This window comes from Amblyomma mixtum, chromosome 3 (assembly GCF_055824585.1).
Source record: "Amblyomma mixtum isolate Tamu chromosome 3, ASM5582458v1, whole genome shotgun sequence".
Lineage (NCBI taxonomy): Eukaryota > Metazoa > Arthropoda > Arachnida > Ixodida > Ixodidae > Amblyomma > Amblyomma mixtum.
The window spans coordinates 58,016,626-58,033,141 of record NC_143014.1 but is presented as its reverse complement, the minus strand read 5'-3'; the positions used below and the strand labels follow the sequence as shown (position 1 = coordinate 58,033,141).

Below are 16,516 nucleotides of genomic sequence, written 5' to 3'. Positions count from 1 at the left end.
CGTGCACTGACATCGCACAGCACACGGGCCTCTAGAATTTCGCCTTCAAGAAATTCAGCCGCCGCGGCCGGGATCGAACCCGCGTCTTTCGGGTCAGCAGCCGAGCGCCGTAACCGCTGAGCCACCGCGGCGGAGGAGTGGCATAAATGCGCCACTAAACGAGTGAGAAGGAGACCATGTAACCTGATTACTTTTGGCAGAGGCAGTACTGTTCTGAGTTGGGAAAATCGAGGCCCTTTTCGCGCTCATCGAATTTAATGCAAGCAAGAAAGATAATCTGGCTGGCTCGCTGTGTGGAAGACAAAATATTGGGAGGAAGAGGTGTTGCAATGCGATGGTTGTCCGGAAAGTACTTCAGTGTAAATCAATTTAAGTCATGCGGTTGCCCAGGCTTACACTGTTTGCATATAATGTTCAGGACGTACAGGATTTCGAGGTTTGCATACCATTTGGAAGCAGACGTGGATGTCGCGAATGACCACTTCGGCGAATTCACAGTGCCTATACAAAAACTACTAATTAAGAAGTCGCTCCTAGCAAGGTTCGAGGTCAGTTTTGCTGAATCCGTTGCTTGGATGGCGCTAGCGATCGTGGAGAGCATTTCTTTGGCTCGCTGAACAGGGCTGCTTCGCGCGATATCTGCACAAACAGTTCATCCAGCTGCGAGCAAAAAAGCACAAGAAATACAAGAACATCCCACTCGGCTTTACTGACAATGGAGGCTAGTACTATTTACGGTCCAATGGCTTGACAAGCAGAACGTGCCTCGGAAAACGCGGTAATGTGTAGAGATGGCGCCGCTGGAATCACGACATCGTTGCTTACTAGAGTTTCATTGTCTTGCACGCACGCAAAGCACATATCTATGCAGTTGTTTATGACGCAAGGAAAGACTTAGAATTTAGTGAACTGCTTTCGTAGGGCCCGTCCATGGGATACCCTAAGAGTAATTCGCATGAAAATAGCAAGACAGACTGATTTGCGCGCAAGTTAAGCATCCTCTTGTTGTTCATCTCATGCTCAGAAATTGTGGGCAAAAGTATTTTTCAACGGAAAGAGTTTATGAAAGCAATTTTTTCGTTAATTGTTACATTTCACTATAAAGACCAATATATCCGCAGATCTCCCGTCGGTACGCTTGCATTTTTTTGCTCTGAAAGTCTTTGCTCTTGTAAAAAACGTTCCCTATCGTTTTTTTTTATGGTAGTCTTAACTTCTCGATGTGAGCGATTGAAAAACATTAAAAGAAAGATTTTGCTACGCATCGGAATAATGGACCCTATAACGTCCAATAATTACACAACAGTATCTTACAATATTCCAATATTAAAGATTTTTGTCCTAAACTGCTGGACGATGGAACGCGCCTTCTGAGCGTGCAGAAAGCTTGCGTGGTCGCTCCTTCCCCAATGTCTCTTGAAATAACTGAAGATGTGCGCATACAGTTTTCTCACTTTGCCTTGGAGGCTGCAAGCGCAAGCGGCTCGTCGTGTACACTGGCTGCTTGCGCTATATCGCATACATAAAGACAGGACATTCACTGGTGTCTTCATCGGTGTGCACTGCACCTCAGACTTTTCACTTGTCGTTGAAACCTTCCTGTTTCCGGAAGATTTGAGCATCCGCTCTCGCGACCAAGCAAGAAAGCTCCGCTTATAATAACCCTTCTTCTGCCTGGTAGTACACCTCGTCTGCAATTGATGTTCGAACGGTACTCTGCATGTGGATCACATGCAGAATGATGTAATGATTGGCGCCCCAAAAACTGTGCCACGATTTTTATCAGGCACGCTATGACAACGCGAAAACTTGACTGTTTCTTATCGAGGTAGCTGTACAGAGAACGACCGTGTGTCCCAGGGAGGGGGGTTACCCAGAAGCCATTCGCGACGGAGAGTGGGCACTTATGGCGTGTGCGTCTTCGCATGTGTCGTTCACATGTGCCTGCGATGGGCAGTACTGTGGAGTAGGGGGGCGCGGCGCAGCGATTGCAGTCATTTAGCCCACGGAGAGAGCGACAAGTCGTTTCAAGAGATGTGTCACTGCCTCTTCAAGAGACCACGATAATTAGTTTAGCTCCTCGTGACTCCTGTGCAAGCTAATCTTCCTAAATTTAAAGCAAGAACGTTAGAGTGCACGCTCGGCGGAAACCCCGGTGTTGTGAGAACGGAATTCCCATTGGTCGATGATGACGTGACGTCCCAACCACATCATCTAGCGCGGGTAATTCAAACATCCCACAGCGATCACAAAGTACAACCGTAATGACGTCGTGCACAACTCCTCATTGGTTTACAGGGTCGCGACGTCATTGCACCAGCATTAGGTAGTTCCTCTGGAGAAATAAAAGCAAGTGAGCTGGAAACGAATTGGTCGAGCCGGGAGTCTAACCCTGTCCTAGGGTTGAGAGCCGGGCGCACTATCCTCTGTGGTCGAGGGCGAAAAAAGGAAACCTTGTATGAGCTCCTCGCACAACAGATTACGTTACAGAGCGGGCAACAACATCTAGTTAATTCAGATGACCAATCATCATCACTAGTTCTTCTCTCCAATTAGGATATCATGAAGATAAAGATGCTTCGGGCACTTCGAATATAGTCCTAAGGGGTCCCACTGCAGCATGTTCCTCTGGGACCTATTCCTGCATGAATAATAAGTGTATACATGAACGCCATATCTATTTCAAGGAAAATAAACTTCAGACTTCCAACAAAGTCTTTGCTTGCGAGCAACCAAATTCCGCTTGGATGGAAGACAGGAGCGTCACCTTTAAAGCGGGGGGTTGGAAGTTGCCGCTGTGCTCGTTTCTTTTTTTTTTTTTTACGTGTCATAATGGTGACGGCATTCAGTGGCCGCCGGAACTACGAGCGCGACAGAGTACGGCACAGCGCCAAGAGATGGCGCCCGTGATAGCACCCGAGAGCCACTGGATAAGTGCTCTACCTAAGGTGCTCTACTACCCGCTATCGCATTCAGTCCTCATTGAGGTTTCCAATGCATTCTAAAAATTCTATCTAGGATATTTTCAGCTCAAGCTTATTCAATAATTAGTCGGTATTTTTCCGTTGCGCCTACCGTTTCTGTTTTTATCGCTCGCTGGTCTATACTTAGGGTATCAGGATGATAAAGTTGTTTCGGTCCCTAAGGGATATATTCCTCCTATCAACGAAAGTACTTTGTTTGCACGGCTTACGTAAGCAGTGAACTATAAAGCTATTTGTCGCAAGGTGGAAAACGTTTTAAGTCGTGCCATTTTTTTCTATAATAATAGGTATGAAATGTCAAGTACATAAACAAAATAAAAAAAACTCATGAATGATAACAAACCGCTATGAGTGAGCATTGCCCACCAAACACGCAATATTGTTTACAAACACATGGTGCTTGGATTCATGATATAGCAGCCTGGTCAACATTGCAGGCTACTAAATTTAGTCTTAAAGTAACAGAGGCTACGAAAGAAAAACAAGCTAAGAATAATCACACATTAGGCACTTATGTATGGGACGCGTCTGTGTTGTCAGGAAAAATGAAAGTAAATAAGCAAAATAACCTGTACAGCACAAACTGCTTTCGCAAGGCAATGCAGAACACTGTATACAGAGAATTTTGCAGCTGCACCCTATCTGTTCGTCGACTTTATTGACGCTTGCAACGCTAACAGCGTCCTCACGCTGTCTGTTAAACAGTGCGGCTGGTCACGACACAGCTATTCTGGGGAGAATTTGCGCTCAGCTTCCTTATGCGGCTCGATCTCCCATTAGTTATACTAAATACCGGACAATTGCATGCAAACTATAAAATGACCAGCGCACACACACAGATTGCACGGACCTGCGAGGAGAGCAGAACTCTCAGGTAAGCCGAACTTTGCCGAATCTGCGGTAAAACTTCTCTTGGCTGGGTACTCAGACATGCCGTACAGCGCCTGAGCGCAGCTTCTGTCCTCCACCCCCTGAGGCAACATAATTTTCAAACTAGCTCCGATCCAGGCACTTGTCATAGAAACTAAAACCCAATACCAATCAGGGCCTGCCCAGCGAAGGGTGCAAAGGCGCTTCACTTAAACATACGTGTCTACATCCAAAGCGCTATTGATGTGCTAAGATATAGAAACTATGCAAAGATGCATGACGTAGGATTGGAACGGATTTCTAGATACTGGCGCACATCATCTCCACCTGGGTCGGACTTTTCAGTCTGCATATGCTACAATATGCTTCACACTTGAAGGTTACATTTAAATTGTGAAGTTGTCCAATTTTCGAAGTTGCTCTAAAAGCCTTCTTTTTCAGAACTGCTACAGGTAACCAGAAATTCTGTGTCGCTATATCGGCGCAGGCAACTGTCAAGATTCTCAACCAGCCTCCTTTTTAGAGCGTTAGCTGCTATTTTAGCTCTCACTCCGGTTTTACAGCGTAGGCTGCCTGCAGATAAATGTACCCCGTATCCCTGCAGAGACCGACAACGCGCCTCGACGCACCCCCCCCCCCCCCCCCCCCCCCTCACTAGATTTGCGTTCCAGTTAGTGTCGAACATTCGCGTTCCTGCCTCGTACTTGTCCCGTGACCGTTTCTTTCTTTCTTTTTTTTAAATACTGCCATGCCCGTTTTGCAAGAAAAACCTTAGGCGAGATTTTTAACTGTCCACGATTTGCCCGACGAGTAAGCCTTTACGCATAGTAAGAGGCCGAGTGAGTGTGGCATGTATAGGCAGCGGCCAGGCGACGACTCAGCGCCGGCGACGTACACCCCTGCGCAGATCCCTGCCCCCGTTGTAATTGGAAGGAGCGCCCCCGGGAAAGGAGCACCATGGACACCAGCGACGAGGCCATCCTGGAGATGCTGCGGCAGCGCATGCTCGCCAACAGCAACTTCCTCCAGTACATGGAGATTGTCATCGAGAGCCTCCGCTCCGGGGCGGAGTTCGAGCGCATGCCGCGCCTCATGGCGCACACCGGTAACGCATTACGACGCATTAAGCCTTGAACACAGGGACTGGAGACATGTCACGTGCGTTAGAAGTACGCAAGCGATTATCTGAGTTACGCTGACCAGTAGAACTTAAGCACACAGGTGGGCCAAAATGTGGGAGTCAACTAATCCTGATGTCATAATTTGCATGGCACTATGTTGTTCATATCCTGAGTCTTGTGTTCAGCAGTGACACGTCGAAGGCAGCTTCATCGAAAAGGCAGCTTCATCATAAAGTTAATAATAATGATAATAATAATAATAATAATAATAATAATTGTGCCGACGATAGTGCTGATAGATTTTAATGACCCAAAGGCAGCGTTGGTCAGAGGGAGCCACGCCACAAGGCGTTTCGCTCTAAACGAGGTGGAGTCAACCATTTTGCAAGCATTTCACAGCACAGAACCCAAACACCAGGTCAGGGGAAAGCTTGTACCCATAGGCCAGCCGGTGTATACCCGGCGGCACTGAGCATCGAACACCGCACCTCTCGTATACGAGGCAGATGATTAAGCCGCTGGGCCACCGCTGCGGTCTTAATAAGGACAATAAAAGGGAAAGAAAGCCAGAGACAACAGGGGCTGTTTCACGCCAGCATTGTGTTCAATTTCAATTAAAGCAGTCAGAAACAGTTGCTGAGCACGCGAATGTGACAGAGCCAGCGAAAGAGGAAAAGGAAGAACAGGCACACACTTATCGAGCTGCGTCGGAGGAAATGCGAGAGCGAGCTCGACGGAACCCCCCCGCCATCGAAAAAAAGCGGTGAATGACACTACTCAACAAGCGGTCGTCCGTATTCTTGGTCTTTCGCAGGCGGAACTAACCCTCTGCAGGTGAAGACGCTCGACTACCACATCCCGGCCAACACCCGCCACCACAAAACCGACAAGTTCCTGCTCACCCAGAGCAGTGATGCCACGCTCGTGGTGCGCCGTGGTGCTCCGGTCACCATCAGCATCCAGTTCGACCGGCAATACGACGGGAGCAGGGACCAGGTCTTCCTCATCCTCAACACAGGTAGCGCCCCCTCAGCTTGCATTCCTCGCATCCGGTGTCAAAGGCTGGGCTTGTTCTCACGCGTCAGGAGAAGGCAGCCGAAAAAAACAACAGAAAAAAAATCGAAGTTAAAACGCGCAGCGCTTTTAGAGATAGTAGAGTAGTAGCAGTACTGGACTTTATTCAGGTACAACACTTAGACGCCAAGACGTTGATAGCCTGCTGCACGAGCAGGCGATTGTAGTCTTCACCTTCAGTTGCAAGTCAGTCCAGCCAAGTCCTCGCAATGTGGGAGGGGTGGGAAGGAAACCCGACTGAAGAGTAACCCTGCAGGAGAATGAGAAGTGGGAGATGTTGGCATAGGGGGCAGGAGAGTTGGGACATGAGGAATCGTGTCGGAATTTGTACAGATAAAGCCGTGCTGGCGTGACAAGAGTGTTGAGCTGTATCTGTCGAAGGATGAGAGCCTCCCGCCCAGGAAAGACTAGGATGACGGTCGAGGTAGCGTTTACGATCAAGGCGGAGAGCATTTTAAAATGTTAGCTCGTCTTCTGTCTTTGTTCTTCATTTAACTGCGCTGCCAGTTTGCCACTAAACGGGAGCACCAGCAGTTTTCGAATTCTTGTTTCTATTCAGCAGAGCTAGTAGTGGCACTTTCAAGAACACGAAAGAGCTAGGACGCTAGGTTCCATTAATAGGCGCGTAACCTTAAGAGTAGCACATTTTATTGTCAAACGATATTTTGCTGATCTCTCGGCCGCGTTTTGCCTATGTTGCACGCTGCTCGTCGACGTCCTTATATCGTGACAGAAATGGAAACTGTAGAGTGAACACAAGAAAACTGCAGCCTGAAGCGAGAGAAAAAGCTGATTACGGGAAGTTGTAACAACGGTACTAAGGCCTGCTGAAAGCTGATTCGCGGCGCATCATTTTGTTGATGCAATAAGGCACTTGCAATGTTATTGGGATGGGCAGAAGTCATTGAGGGGTGGGGGGTTGAGGATGTTGAGGCGGCGGTTCTCCTTGTTAACTTTTTTTGATAACCTGATTTCACTCTGAGAAAGGATTTTAATCTGGATACGACAGGGTGCAGTATACGGCGCAGAATGTGGCTGCAACAGCAGTGCCTGAACGCAGGTCTGGAGCCAACCGAGTCCGACGGCAGCCGCGTGCGCCTCGAGGTGCCCACCTCCCGCGGCTCGTTCTTCTCCAACGACAATTCGCCCTACAGCATCTGCCTGGTCCTGACCGAGAAGAACAGCGTCACGGTCAAGGTGATGCTGCCGCCGTGCGCCGCGGTCGGCCTCTGGCGCCTCGAGGTCGAGACACGGCTTCGCGGCTCCACCGACTCATCAGACAAGTGCCTCTTTAAGGTCAAGGAGACCTTCTACGTGCTGTTCAACCCCTGGTGTCCGGGTAAGCGACCGCCCATACATTTTTCGTGTCATGCCTTCACGTGCGCACCACACGTGGAGCAGGGCTTGTGCACGGAACGAAAAGAACATCTGAATGGAAAACCTAAAATGGGTCACAAAAAATGACAAAGTTTGCATTTTGGCGCAGGAACTTTCGCAAGGAGTAAGCCAGCAAAGCAGCAATTAAAGAAATGCTCGAGTTCAGCATGAACCAGCTAGCTCGAACCTGAACTTTAATTGCCCGAGCAGAGGTTGTCGTCTAAAAAGCAGGCAACGCAACAAGAGGAATGAAAGAACAACCTTCATTATTAATTGCAAGATAAACCACAACTGTGCGGCCTTAGCAGGAGGGAGATATTTGCAGCAAAGCCTGCATTAAAAGGGGACCGTATGATAGGCGTCCTGCGGGACGTACTTTCCCTGAGCCCAGCCACTTTGCCGTCAAGGGGAACTTACTTGTCACTACATGCCTGCAGATGCAAGTAAAGTGGAAAGGTGTAACTGGCATGGATGGTGATCTACTGATGTGAGCGTTTTTTGGAAAGCAGAAATCAGTGAATGGGCGCAGCTTGGCGGAGAAACACGTTATTCTGTATCCTTTGAGGGGTAGTTTGTCCTTAGCCATTCCAAGACATCTGAACGTGCTCGTTCATGTCCTAAAACCAGGCACAAAACGGGCACGTTCACTTTACATACAGATGCACATTCTGGAAGCAGTGTATTGCATAGCTTTGACGCTATGCATTCCATGTAAATAAATTATCTTTTTCATTTTTTCGAGCGAATTTTCAGGAAGCGGCCGAAAGATAGAGACGCACATTATCACCACAATTTGCCCCCTTGAAAGACGTGCAGAAGCGAATCATTCTCTTTGGCACAGCAATGTTGGCCTTTGTTTTATTTGTCGAGTATCATAACGCAAAAATAAGGACTCCTTTGCAGACGAGCCTTTCCTGCCCCCTTCTTTTCAGAGGACCTTGTGTACATGCCACAGGAAGACCTTCTCAAGGAGTATATATTCAACGACACTGGAAAGCTATATCAAGGCAATTTCGACTACCCCACTGGGAAGCGTTGGTTCTTCGGGCAGGTAAGAAAAATCTGACGGACCTACTGCAGTTTCGGGTATATGCGCGTTTGCAAAGCCGGGGGCAACGTCTGGAGGGTGAATAAAAAAAAACAGACAGCCAAAGTGGTCCATTAGTCTATTTTCGCTCTCAGCCCTGAAAAGTCTACTAATATCATTGAAATCCTTCGTGTGTTTCAGTTCACAGACGTCGTCCTGCCCACGTGCAATTACTTGTTCGAGCTTGGCAATGTGAGCGTCAGCGACCGCAGCTCCCCCATCAAGGTCGCCAGAGCACTTGCAGCGCTGGTAAGAAATGACCACGTGTGGTACACACACTCAGATTTCAATAAGCGCCAAGGGAGGCTAAAGTTTAAAAAAAAGGGCGGGTGTGGTTACCCTCGACTCTCACATGTGCTTCAGCAGACTCGATAAAATTTAGCATCACACAGAACTCTTGCTTCTTCTCTGGGCAAGGCGTCTATAATGACAGCAAAGCATAAATACTTTGTGAAAGCTAATTTTGCTAAATTTTAGAGTATAGAACCGCTGTGCCTTATGCTTCCCCCAGGCGTTCAATCTAGTAACCACCTTACTTCCTCAGTGCACTGGTACGCCAAGCATTAACCTTGGCAATAAGAAGCCTGGCTCTGCTAGCATTTACTGTAGATATTAGTGTTTGTCGTTTAGGTAGTGTGCCTGTACCCGTCATTCCTGTTGTTTTTGTCTAATAGTATGATCAAGTCAGACTTTGTGCAGTAGGCTGGTGCAGTCGACGTTGCTAATTGTCCTGTCCTTAGCAAAGTGGGCACTCTCAGCCAGCACAAACACGATGCCATGGTTCAGGCTAGATGTGCTTACATGTGCAAGATGTTTCTGAATGGCAAAAGCTAATGGTTCCTGAAAATCGAGGCCGTTGTTGCGAGCGATGTTCGTGTCTCACGTCTGAAACCAGGCAAAGATTCGCCATTTGTTTCTTAAAGTCAACGGTAAGATGATTGTGTGCTTCTGCTAAAAAAGGTCGTCCCCTGTGGCATGCCAGGTCGATTCTAAGGACGAGAACGGCGTCCTGGTCGGCTCATGGGACAACAACTACGGCGACGGTGTGTCCCCCACTGCCTGGACTTCGAGCGTGACCATCCTCGAACAGTACATGCACACCGGCGGTGCACCCGTCAAGTACGGCCAGTGCTGGGTCTACTCAGGATTGGTGACCACACGTACGTATGAGCGCTCAGGAACACGTAGAAACGTATACTCAAATCTGGAAGGGTTCATGGCTTCAGGCAAGAACTACTGACAGGCTTACGTTGACTTTCAGCTGCTTGCAGGCAACGCCGCTGAATTTATCTCTGATTACTACTACTTCTACAACTATTACTGCTGCTATCCCACAAAAACAAACAGCCTGAATGATACAGCACATACATAATCATAGACGGATGTAGTTTTGCCAGCTTCAGTAAGCGTATTAATTAGGCTGTTCTCTCCCTGCTTGAAAGAAGAGACCAGTGAACAGAGTCCCCTGTCAAAACCTGCGCGGCGAAGCCAGCGCAGTACAGTGACATCATTGTTAAGGCTGCTTAGACCTTCCAGCTACATGGTACTAAGTCGCAGATGTCGTTCTGCATGGCGAAGGAAAAGCCTAAGAAATCGAGGATCTGGGTATTTTTGCACTCGAAGGCTTAATTACGGTTCCAATAAGCTATCACTTTGTTTCATGCGTTCTGCTGGGACGACAACGGGAAGCATAAAACCGCCTCTTCCGCGCAGAGGAAGACTGACGAACGTTTCTGTGTTATGTGTCATAGCTAGCTGTAAGCGGGTACGAACAGCTTACACTCTTTGTTTACCGGATGGTCTATCGTGCGACAGTGTGCAGAGCCCTTGGCATCCCCTGCCGGTCCATCACGAATTTCTCCTCGGCCCACGACACCGACGGCAACCTGCTCATCGAGCGTTTCTTCGACGAAAATAACAACATCATAGCCGGGAAAAGCGAGGATTCTATCTGGTATGACTGCGAGCATCATATTTACGTACAACATAACTGTCTGACTTAGCTCTGATATGAGTAGCATTTGTAAAAGTATAAGCAGTTTTCTATTCCAAATTAACGAGATCAGACGAGGCTGCAGATGTCGCTGAGCAAAGGCTGCATTTTAGGTTGACTATGGCAATTTGCTTTATAGAGACTTACAGACTTTATAGCTAATAGTGCAATATGTCTTATGAACTTAACGCAACAGGGGTGCATGCATCATTCGCGCACTCTCTGCTCTGGATAACTAGGTTATGCTCTACGGAGTTCGGCGAAAACAACGTGACCACGCTTAGCAAAGCACTATTTGCCATTTCTGGTGTAACAATGGTCCAAGCAGCTGTTTGGAGACTTGAGTTACATTTGTTGAGTCTTTTTTCATAATGGTAATCAAAGCTAGTAGGCTTAACATAGTTTTTTTTTTCTAAGGCTGTTTTCTAGCATATGCCTGAATCGTTTATCGTTACAAATTCTTCCTTCGAAGGAACTTCCACTTGTGGAACGAACTCTGGATGATGCGCCCTGACCTTCCCGGAGACTACGGTGGCTGGCAAGTCATCGACGCTACGCCACAGACTATCAGCGATGGTAAGCTGATGTCAGCGTGGTCCCACTTCAGAGGTAGTTTTAACATAGTGTAGCCGCTCGTTGTATACAGCTGCCGCTAATCATGCATGCGCAGACGGTCGCTGATGGTAACAGCAGACAGCAGTGGTCTGCGGTAACACTACGCTGAAATTCTCTATTATCTTGAATTGTCTGTAGAGTGATTGCGAGCAGATACGTTACTGGATACCTGTTCTTTTCCAGAGTTGAACTTCGTAAGCCTGAATCTAAAATTACCATAAAACTAACAGAAATTGACTTCACCTTAAGAGAACAACATCAGTGCCCTGAGATTCCTGCGAGCTCGCGCTTATTCAAAGATTGGAACGAATACGTAATGTCGTAGAAAAAAAAAAGATCACGTGCTTCTGCCTTCGCCCAGGACTATTTCGGGTGGGGCCGTGTCCGGTCTCTGCAATCTACAACGGGCACCTGGAGCTGGACTACGACACCCGCTTTGTCTACGCCGAGGTTAACGCCGACTTGGTGAGCTGGAAGCGCGACCCGGCTACCGGACAGTTCAAGCAGTCGAATGTCAGGGGCTACAACGAGGCAGAAGCGTAAGTGAGAGCAAATGAGCCACTCCTCGGCACTGCCTACATTGTTTCCGTACTGCAATGGCACAGCAGGCGGCACTAAACTTTGTGGAAAGAGAGAGGTTATGGCATTGAAAATCATTACGTAAAAGCACACAAAAACTTTTAGTCTGTAGTCTTTTGGCTCAAATATTTTCCACTTTAGAATATCTATGTACGTCACGAGTGAGGCGCATAACAAGGGAAGCCTCCTCGGTAATTTTACAAACTGAAAGTGACCCAAAAGTCTATTTATAAATTCTTTTCCCATTCTAAGAATGCACTGCATGATGGGCTGCACAATTTTTTTATGGCTTTTCGGAGTTTGTAACCAAAGAAAGTAAGCCTAAAAAAGGCTGCTTGATTACAGTCTAACATATTCTGAAATCAGCAATGACTTCCACTGCTTCTTCGTACCGTATACGTCAGCGTGTAAGAACAACATTATTTTATTAGCTCGGATTCAGAGCGCAGCGAAATGTTGGGAGTTTGCGGGAGTTTGCAGAGGTTATGGCACTTTCGCACCATAAGAGTGCTTTAGAAAGGTTGTAATTTTCAAACTTGGCTACCAAAAATCTTGGTGCAGGGCGGGAATGCTAATTTACACCAAGAAGATCGGAGAGATGACCGAGCACACGGCTGAGGATGCGGAAGACTTGACCAAGCTTTACAAGGGCGTTAAAGGTAAGACGGTAGATCGCCCAGTACCTGCCATTCCGCTTTTCCCTGAAGTCACGCGGAAGAATTATTAATGCGAAAGCATTGCTAGTCCCATTACGAGAAAAGCCGGTTGCGTTTGTATTAGTGTGCGTATTCGTAGATGGCACAGAAAATCTTAGCAACGGCAAGAAAAATAGGGTGACGCTATCAAGAGGCCGTATGACACGCACAGCTATCCCAGCTCCTACACTTAAGACAATCCTATATATGTCATTCGTCAATATACACTCGTTCGTCATACAATACGGCTACACGTTCCTCGTTCGCATCCTCCCCTTGTCTCAGACCTTTCGGGTCTATGGGGGGTTTTCGAGGACCACTGGCCTTTTCTCCCAGTCGTCTTCTACAGGGCGAAATCACCAACAACAGATGCTTCCGCTTTTATTTTTTCTCGAAACCATGCAGGCTATTCAGTGGAGGAGAACGACACTTCCTTATTAGATGGCTTTTAAGAACCAGAAAGTTAAAATCAGCGTGGAAATATCCAGGTGCCGAAAGAGTAACACGCCTTCTCACTACTTTACTCCGCTTCGAGCAAAACTTTTGTCGAGTTTGTCATGCGTGAAAACACCGCCGACGGCCGATCATCGTTCCGTTTGCCCGCCATCCTACTCATCTGTGTGAGCACCGAGGAACTGTGTTTCCCTCGTTATGAAACAAAATTTCTTCCTCTCGGTCTGCTCCAGTGAGGCCTAACAAGTCTGTGATGGGCCTGTCTGGTGCTCCGCCTCCGGAAGACGTGGAACTGAAGATGGAGGAGATTTCTTCGGTGCTGGCGGGTCAGCCGGTGCGCCTGGCCGTCACCTGCTCCAACCAGTCCAAGGTGCCACGCAAGGTCTCGCTCACCCTGTCCGCCCACTCCGTCTTCTACACCGGCGGAGAGTACAAGCTGCTCAAGAAGCAGGCCTTCAACGTCGAAGTGCCGCCCGGAAAGTGTAAGGCCGCCGGCACACAGCACTGCTAACTTTATGCACCTCACTTTGCGCTACATTATCAAAAAAGGGAGAAAACGCGTGATCATTCAATAACGAACATCTAACGGGAACGAATATATTCCGATATATTCGTGAACTGAAGTTTTGAGGCATAACTCCCACATTTAAATACGCACACGTACATAGGTGCATGCTTAAAAAAAATGACACTGACGACCTCACCTACGACGGTGCTATAAAGAAAAAGCAGATGTGTGGGTAGGGACAATCACTCCCGGTTTTTGAAATCAAGAAACGCCAAACTCACAAGTTTATTTACTTTTTCTGTAAAAGAATTGCCGAACAGGTCAGCCGAGGTTTAGAGGGGAAGCCAGAGAACAAAACATATCCTTCTCTCATCGAAAGGCGGCATCACGCTTTCAGTAAGAGAAGTTCTCGGCCCGAGTAATTTCCCATGCACGCTAAACTGTGGCAGAGTAGCAGTAACCGACTGTAAATGACTCGAGACACGCGCTCTGCGCAGCCGAGACGGTGTGCCTGACGGTGACGGCCGACGAGTACCAACTCAAGTTGGCCCCTCAGAACGTCGTCAAACTGTTCGCCCACGGCACCTACGAGGGCAGCGGCCAGGGCACCTGGTACCGCCAAACCAGGATCACCATCGCCAACCCCACCATCAACATTGAGGTGAGCGCTTCCGGCACGCTGCGATCCTGTAGCCAATGCCGACAGTGGTGTGCTCAGAATCAGCAGAAAATGGACAAATCGTAGTGCGGTACAGGAGTAGTTCAACGTTGCATCAGCATGCTGGTCTCCTGTGCGCCCTGCTAGGCACGCAGACCAAATGCGCAGATAATAAGCTGAGTTGATATTAGGACCACTTTGCGAACGACAAGCCCGCATAGCTAGCGAAAATGGGCCTTTTTTGTGGCCTCTTTGAATGGAGTACACTCGATAGGCAGAACACTATTTATTCCTTTTATCCTCCTTGCATGTGTATTATTCACACTGCGAGCGAAACTTTCAAGCAATTAAAAGAAACCTCTGCAACGTTGGCAGTAGTATAAAACCAGAGGAGACCTTGCTTTCATCAGCTAAGATAGTACGTTCTTTGCTCCTAAATCGTTGTAGTTGACGCTTGCGTAGTTACATGACCAGAACCGGTGCTAAATTTCGGCCCTACCGCTCCGTGTTACAGGTGCACGGACCGACCAATGTGTCCAGACCGATGGAGTACTGCCTGTCCTTCGACAATCCGCTCAACGTGCCCCTGACCGGCTGCAGCGTGACATTGGACATCCCCGGAATCATGCAAAAGTCCGAGGTCGTCGCTGTACCGTAAGTTAGCGTTTCCCTCCATAAGCCTTTTATTATTTTTTCTTCCGTTCAGCCCGTTCGACGCATGTCTACATGCCTGCGGGCATGCGAAAGCGAAAAAGGACAGTGAGAGTAGGATGTCAGACGAAACAAATCACATGGTCTGTTTAAGGGCTGGCCACAAGTAACTGCACTTGTGGTCGTTTGAGTGCTGGAAAAAGTAACATACTTTGTAACTTTCCGCTGTCATCAGTGGCGAAGAGGTGACGTGAGTATGGTTTTGGATATATTATGTCATATTCCCATTAGCCAGCCCGTTCACGGGAGGGATGCACACCCGCACCAAATTTATTGGTCAGGGGCAAAGAATAGGGATACTTCGTTTCGACGTGCAAAGCTTACGGACAACTACGCATATTCTGTACAATTCTGTGAATTCACGAGGAATTTCCTTATGCAGCGATTGCTGTAAAAAAAAAATGCGATTTCAGGTGTACCAAACCTCTGCACTCGTCTCCTTCTCGCACCCAGATATGCACAGTATATTGCAATATTATATACTCCTGAACACTCAGGGGCGAGCTTTGTATGCCACTCTAAGGTCCAAGCTTTTTATAAGCGATGGCCTGTATATGCTGCTCTCGGCTCGCTTAAAAAACACTCCCTCTGTGCGTAGCACCGATAGCAGAGGAGAAGACACTGCCATTAGATAATACGAGAACACGACGCGATAACATGACCGGTCAGAAGTGACAGGCGGAGAGTTAGAAGGAGTGACAGAAAGGGCCATCGGTAAATGGAGGAAAACGTTGAGTCAGATTTTTAATGGAAAGAAGCGTTGGTTGCAGCAGGTTTGAGAGGAAATGTCAGACACATCTAAGTTCAGCGGTCACAGGCAGTCGAAGGCATATCCTGCTTCTTATAAAATACACGACAATGCAGTCTTGCGGCCGGGTGTATTGAAAGGCCGGCAACCATCTGTAGCTTGTAACGCAGAGTAGAGTGAAGGACCTGTAGTATTTTTTGCTCCGGAAAAACGAAGGAAATACCTTCCTGTATTGAACCTTTGTCTATCAAACCACGAACGGTTGTTCCTACCACTAAGCCTACAATACATGGGGTTATGTACTCCCCCATGTTGGGTGTGACGTCCCATTTCGGACAACCAGAGGTGGAAAGGATAAACTGGGCCCGAACGGCGAAAGCACAGCACGTCAATAGAAAATATTGTTGCTGTTGTTGTCCATAATTATGCAAGTGACCCCTTCTTGAACTAAAACCTACTCTTCTTTTTTTTCTTCCAGGGATGTGCCTGCGAAGGGCAAGTTCGAGCACAAGTGCAGAATCATTCCGAAACGCCCCGGAGAAAAGTCTATTCTCGCTGTGTTTAACAGTAGGGAACTGACCGACATTCGCGGAAACAAGGTGGTTGAAGTGAAGTAGACTATCGTTAGGCACAAGATCGAATCGACCAAAACAGCAAGTCCTGGTGCAACAATACGTCCTCTTATCGAACCCGTTAAACTTGGTAAACAGCAATAAAAGAACCTGGGAGCATCATCAGGTGTCTGTTATTGTCAACTATTCAATCGAAACGGCGTACTTACCAGTGGGTCTCGAAGGACGTGCACACTTATTAACCGCCTTGTAACACAGGTCGCCTACACGTCCAACTGTTTGCATCCACTGGTAAACCGAAAGATCCAACACTACAGAGATTGCACAGCTTTGCCTTCTAAAATATACCTTTGGTCTTCCACTTTCACCTTTACCATGAATCTCTCACTTTATTTTTCTGTTGGACAAACATTGCCAAAGTCAGTGCGATGACTTGAGGCTTGGGCTCAACTTAAAAAGACACACTGACAA

At 47.7% G+C, this 16,516-nt stretch overlaps 1 protein-coding gene across 1 annotated transcript; it reads left to right on the top strand.

Moving 5' to 3' along the window:
* Window positions 1-4,811: 4,811 nt before the first annotated feature.
* Window positions 4,812-16,207, top strand: LOC149350301 (hemocyte protein-glutamine gamma-glutamyltransferase-like). Its single transcript, XM_089576871.1, has 14 exons — window positions 4,812-4,959; window positions 5,790-5,993; window positions 7,110-7,388; window positions 8,359-8,477; window positions 8,655-8,762; window positions 9,496-9,673; window positions 10,329-10,467; window positions 10,979-11,082; window positions 11,483-11,660; window positions 12,262-12,359; window positions 13,082-13,330; window positions 13,854-14,017; window positions 14,529-14,668; window positions 15,952-16,207. The coding sequence occupies exons 1-14, from the start codon at window positions 4,812-4,814 to the stop codon at window positions 16,088-16,090; spliced, it is 2,247 nt and encodes a 748-aa protein (XP_089432997.1). The 3' UTR covers window positions 16,091-16,207.
* Window positions 16,208-16,516: the final 309 nt, after the last annotated feature.

Excerpts from the sequence above, each read along its gene's own strand:
- LOC149350301 (XM_089576871.1), top strand. The coding sequence starts at position 4,812 with ATGGACACCAGCGACGAGGCCATCCTGGAGATGCTGCGGCAGCGCATG. Across the intron at positions 9,674-10,328 it reads CTCAGGATTGGTGACCACAC|TGTGCAGAGCCCTTGGCATC; the intron begins GTACGTATGAGC and ends ATCGTGCGACAG. Across the intron at positions 12,360-13,081 it reads GCTTTACAAGGGCGTTAAAG|TGAGGCCTAACAAGTCTGTG; the intron begins GTAAGACGGTAG and ends GGTCTGCTCCAG.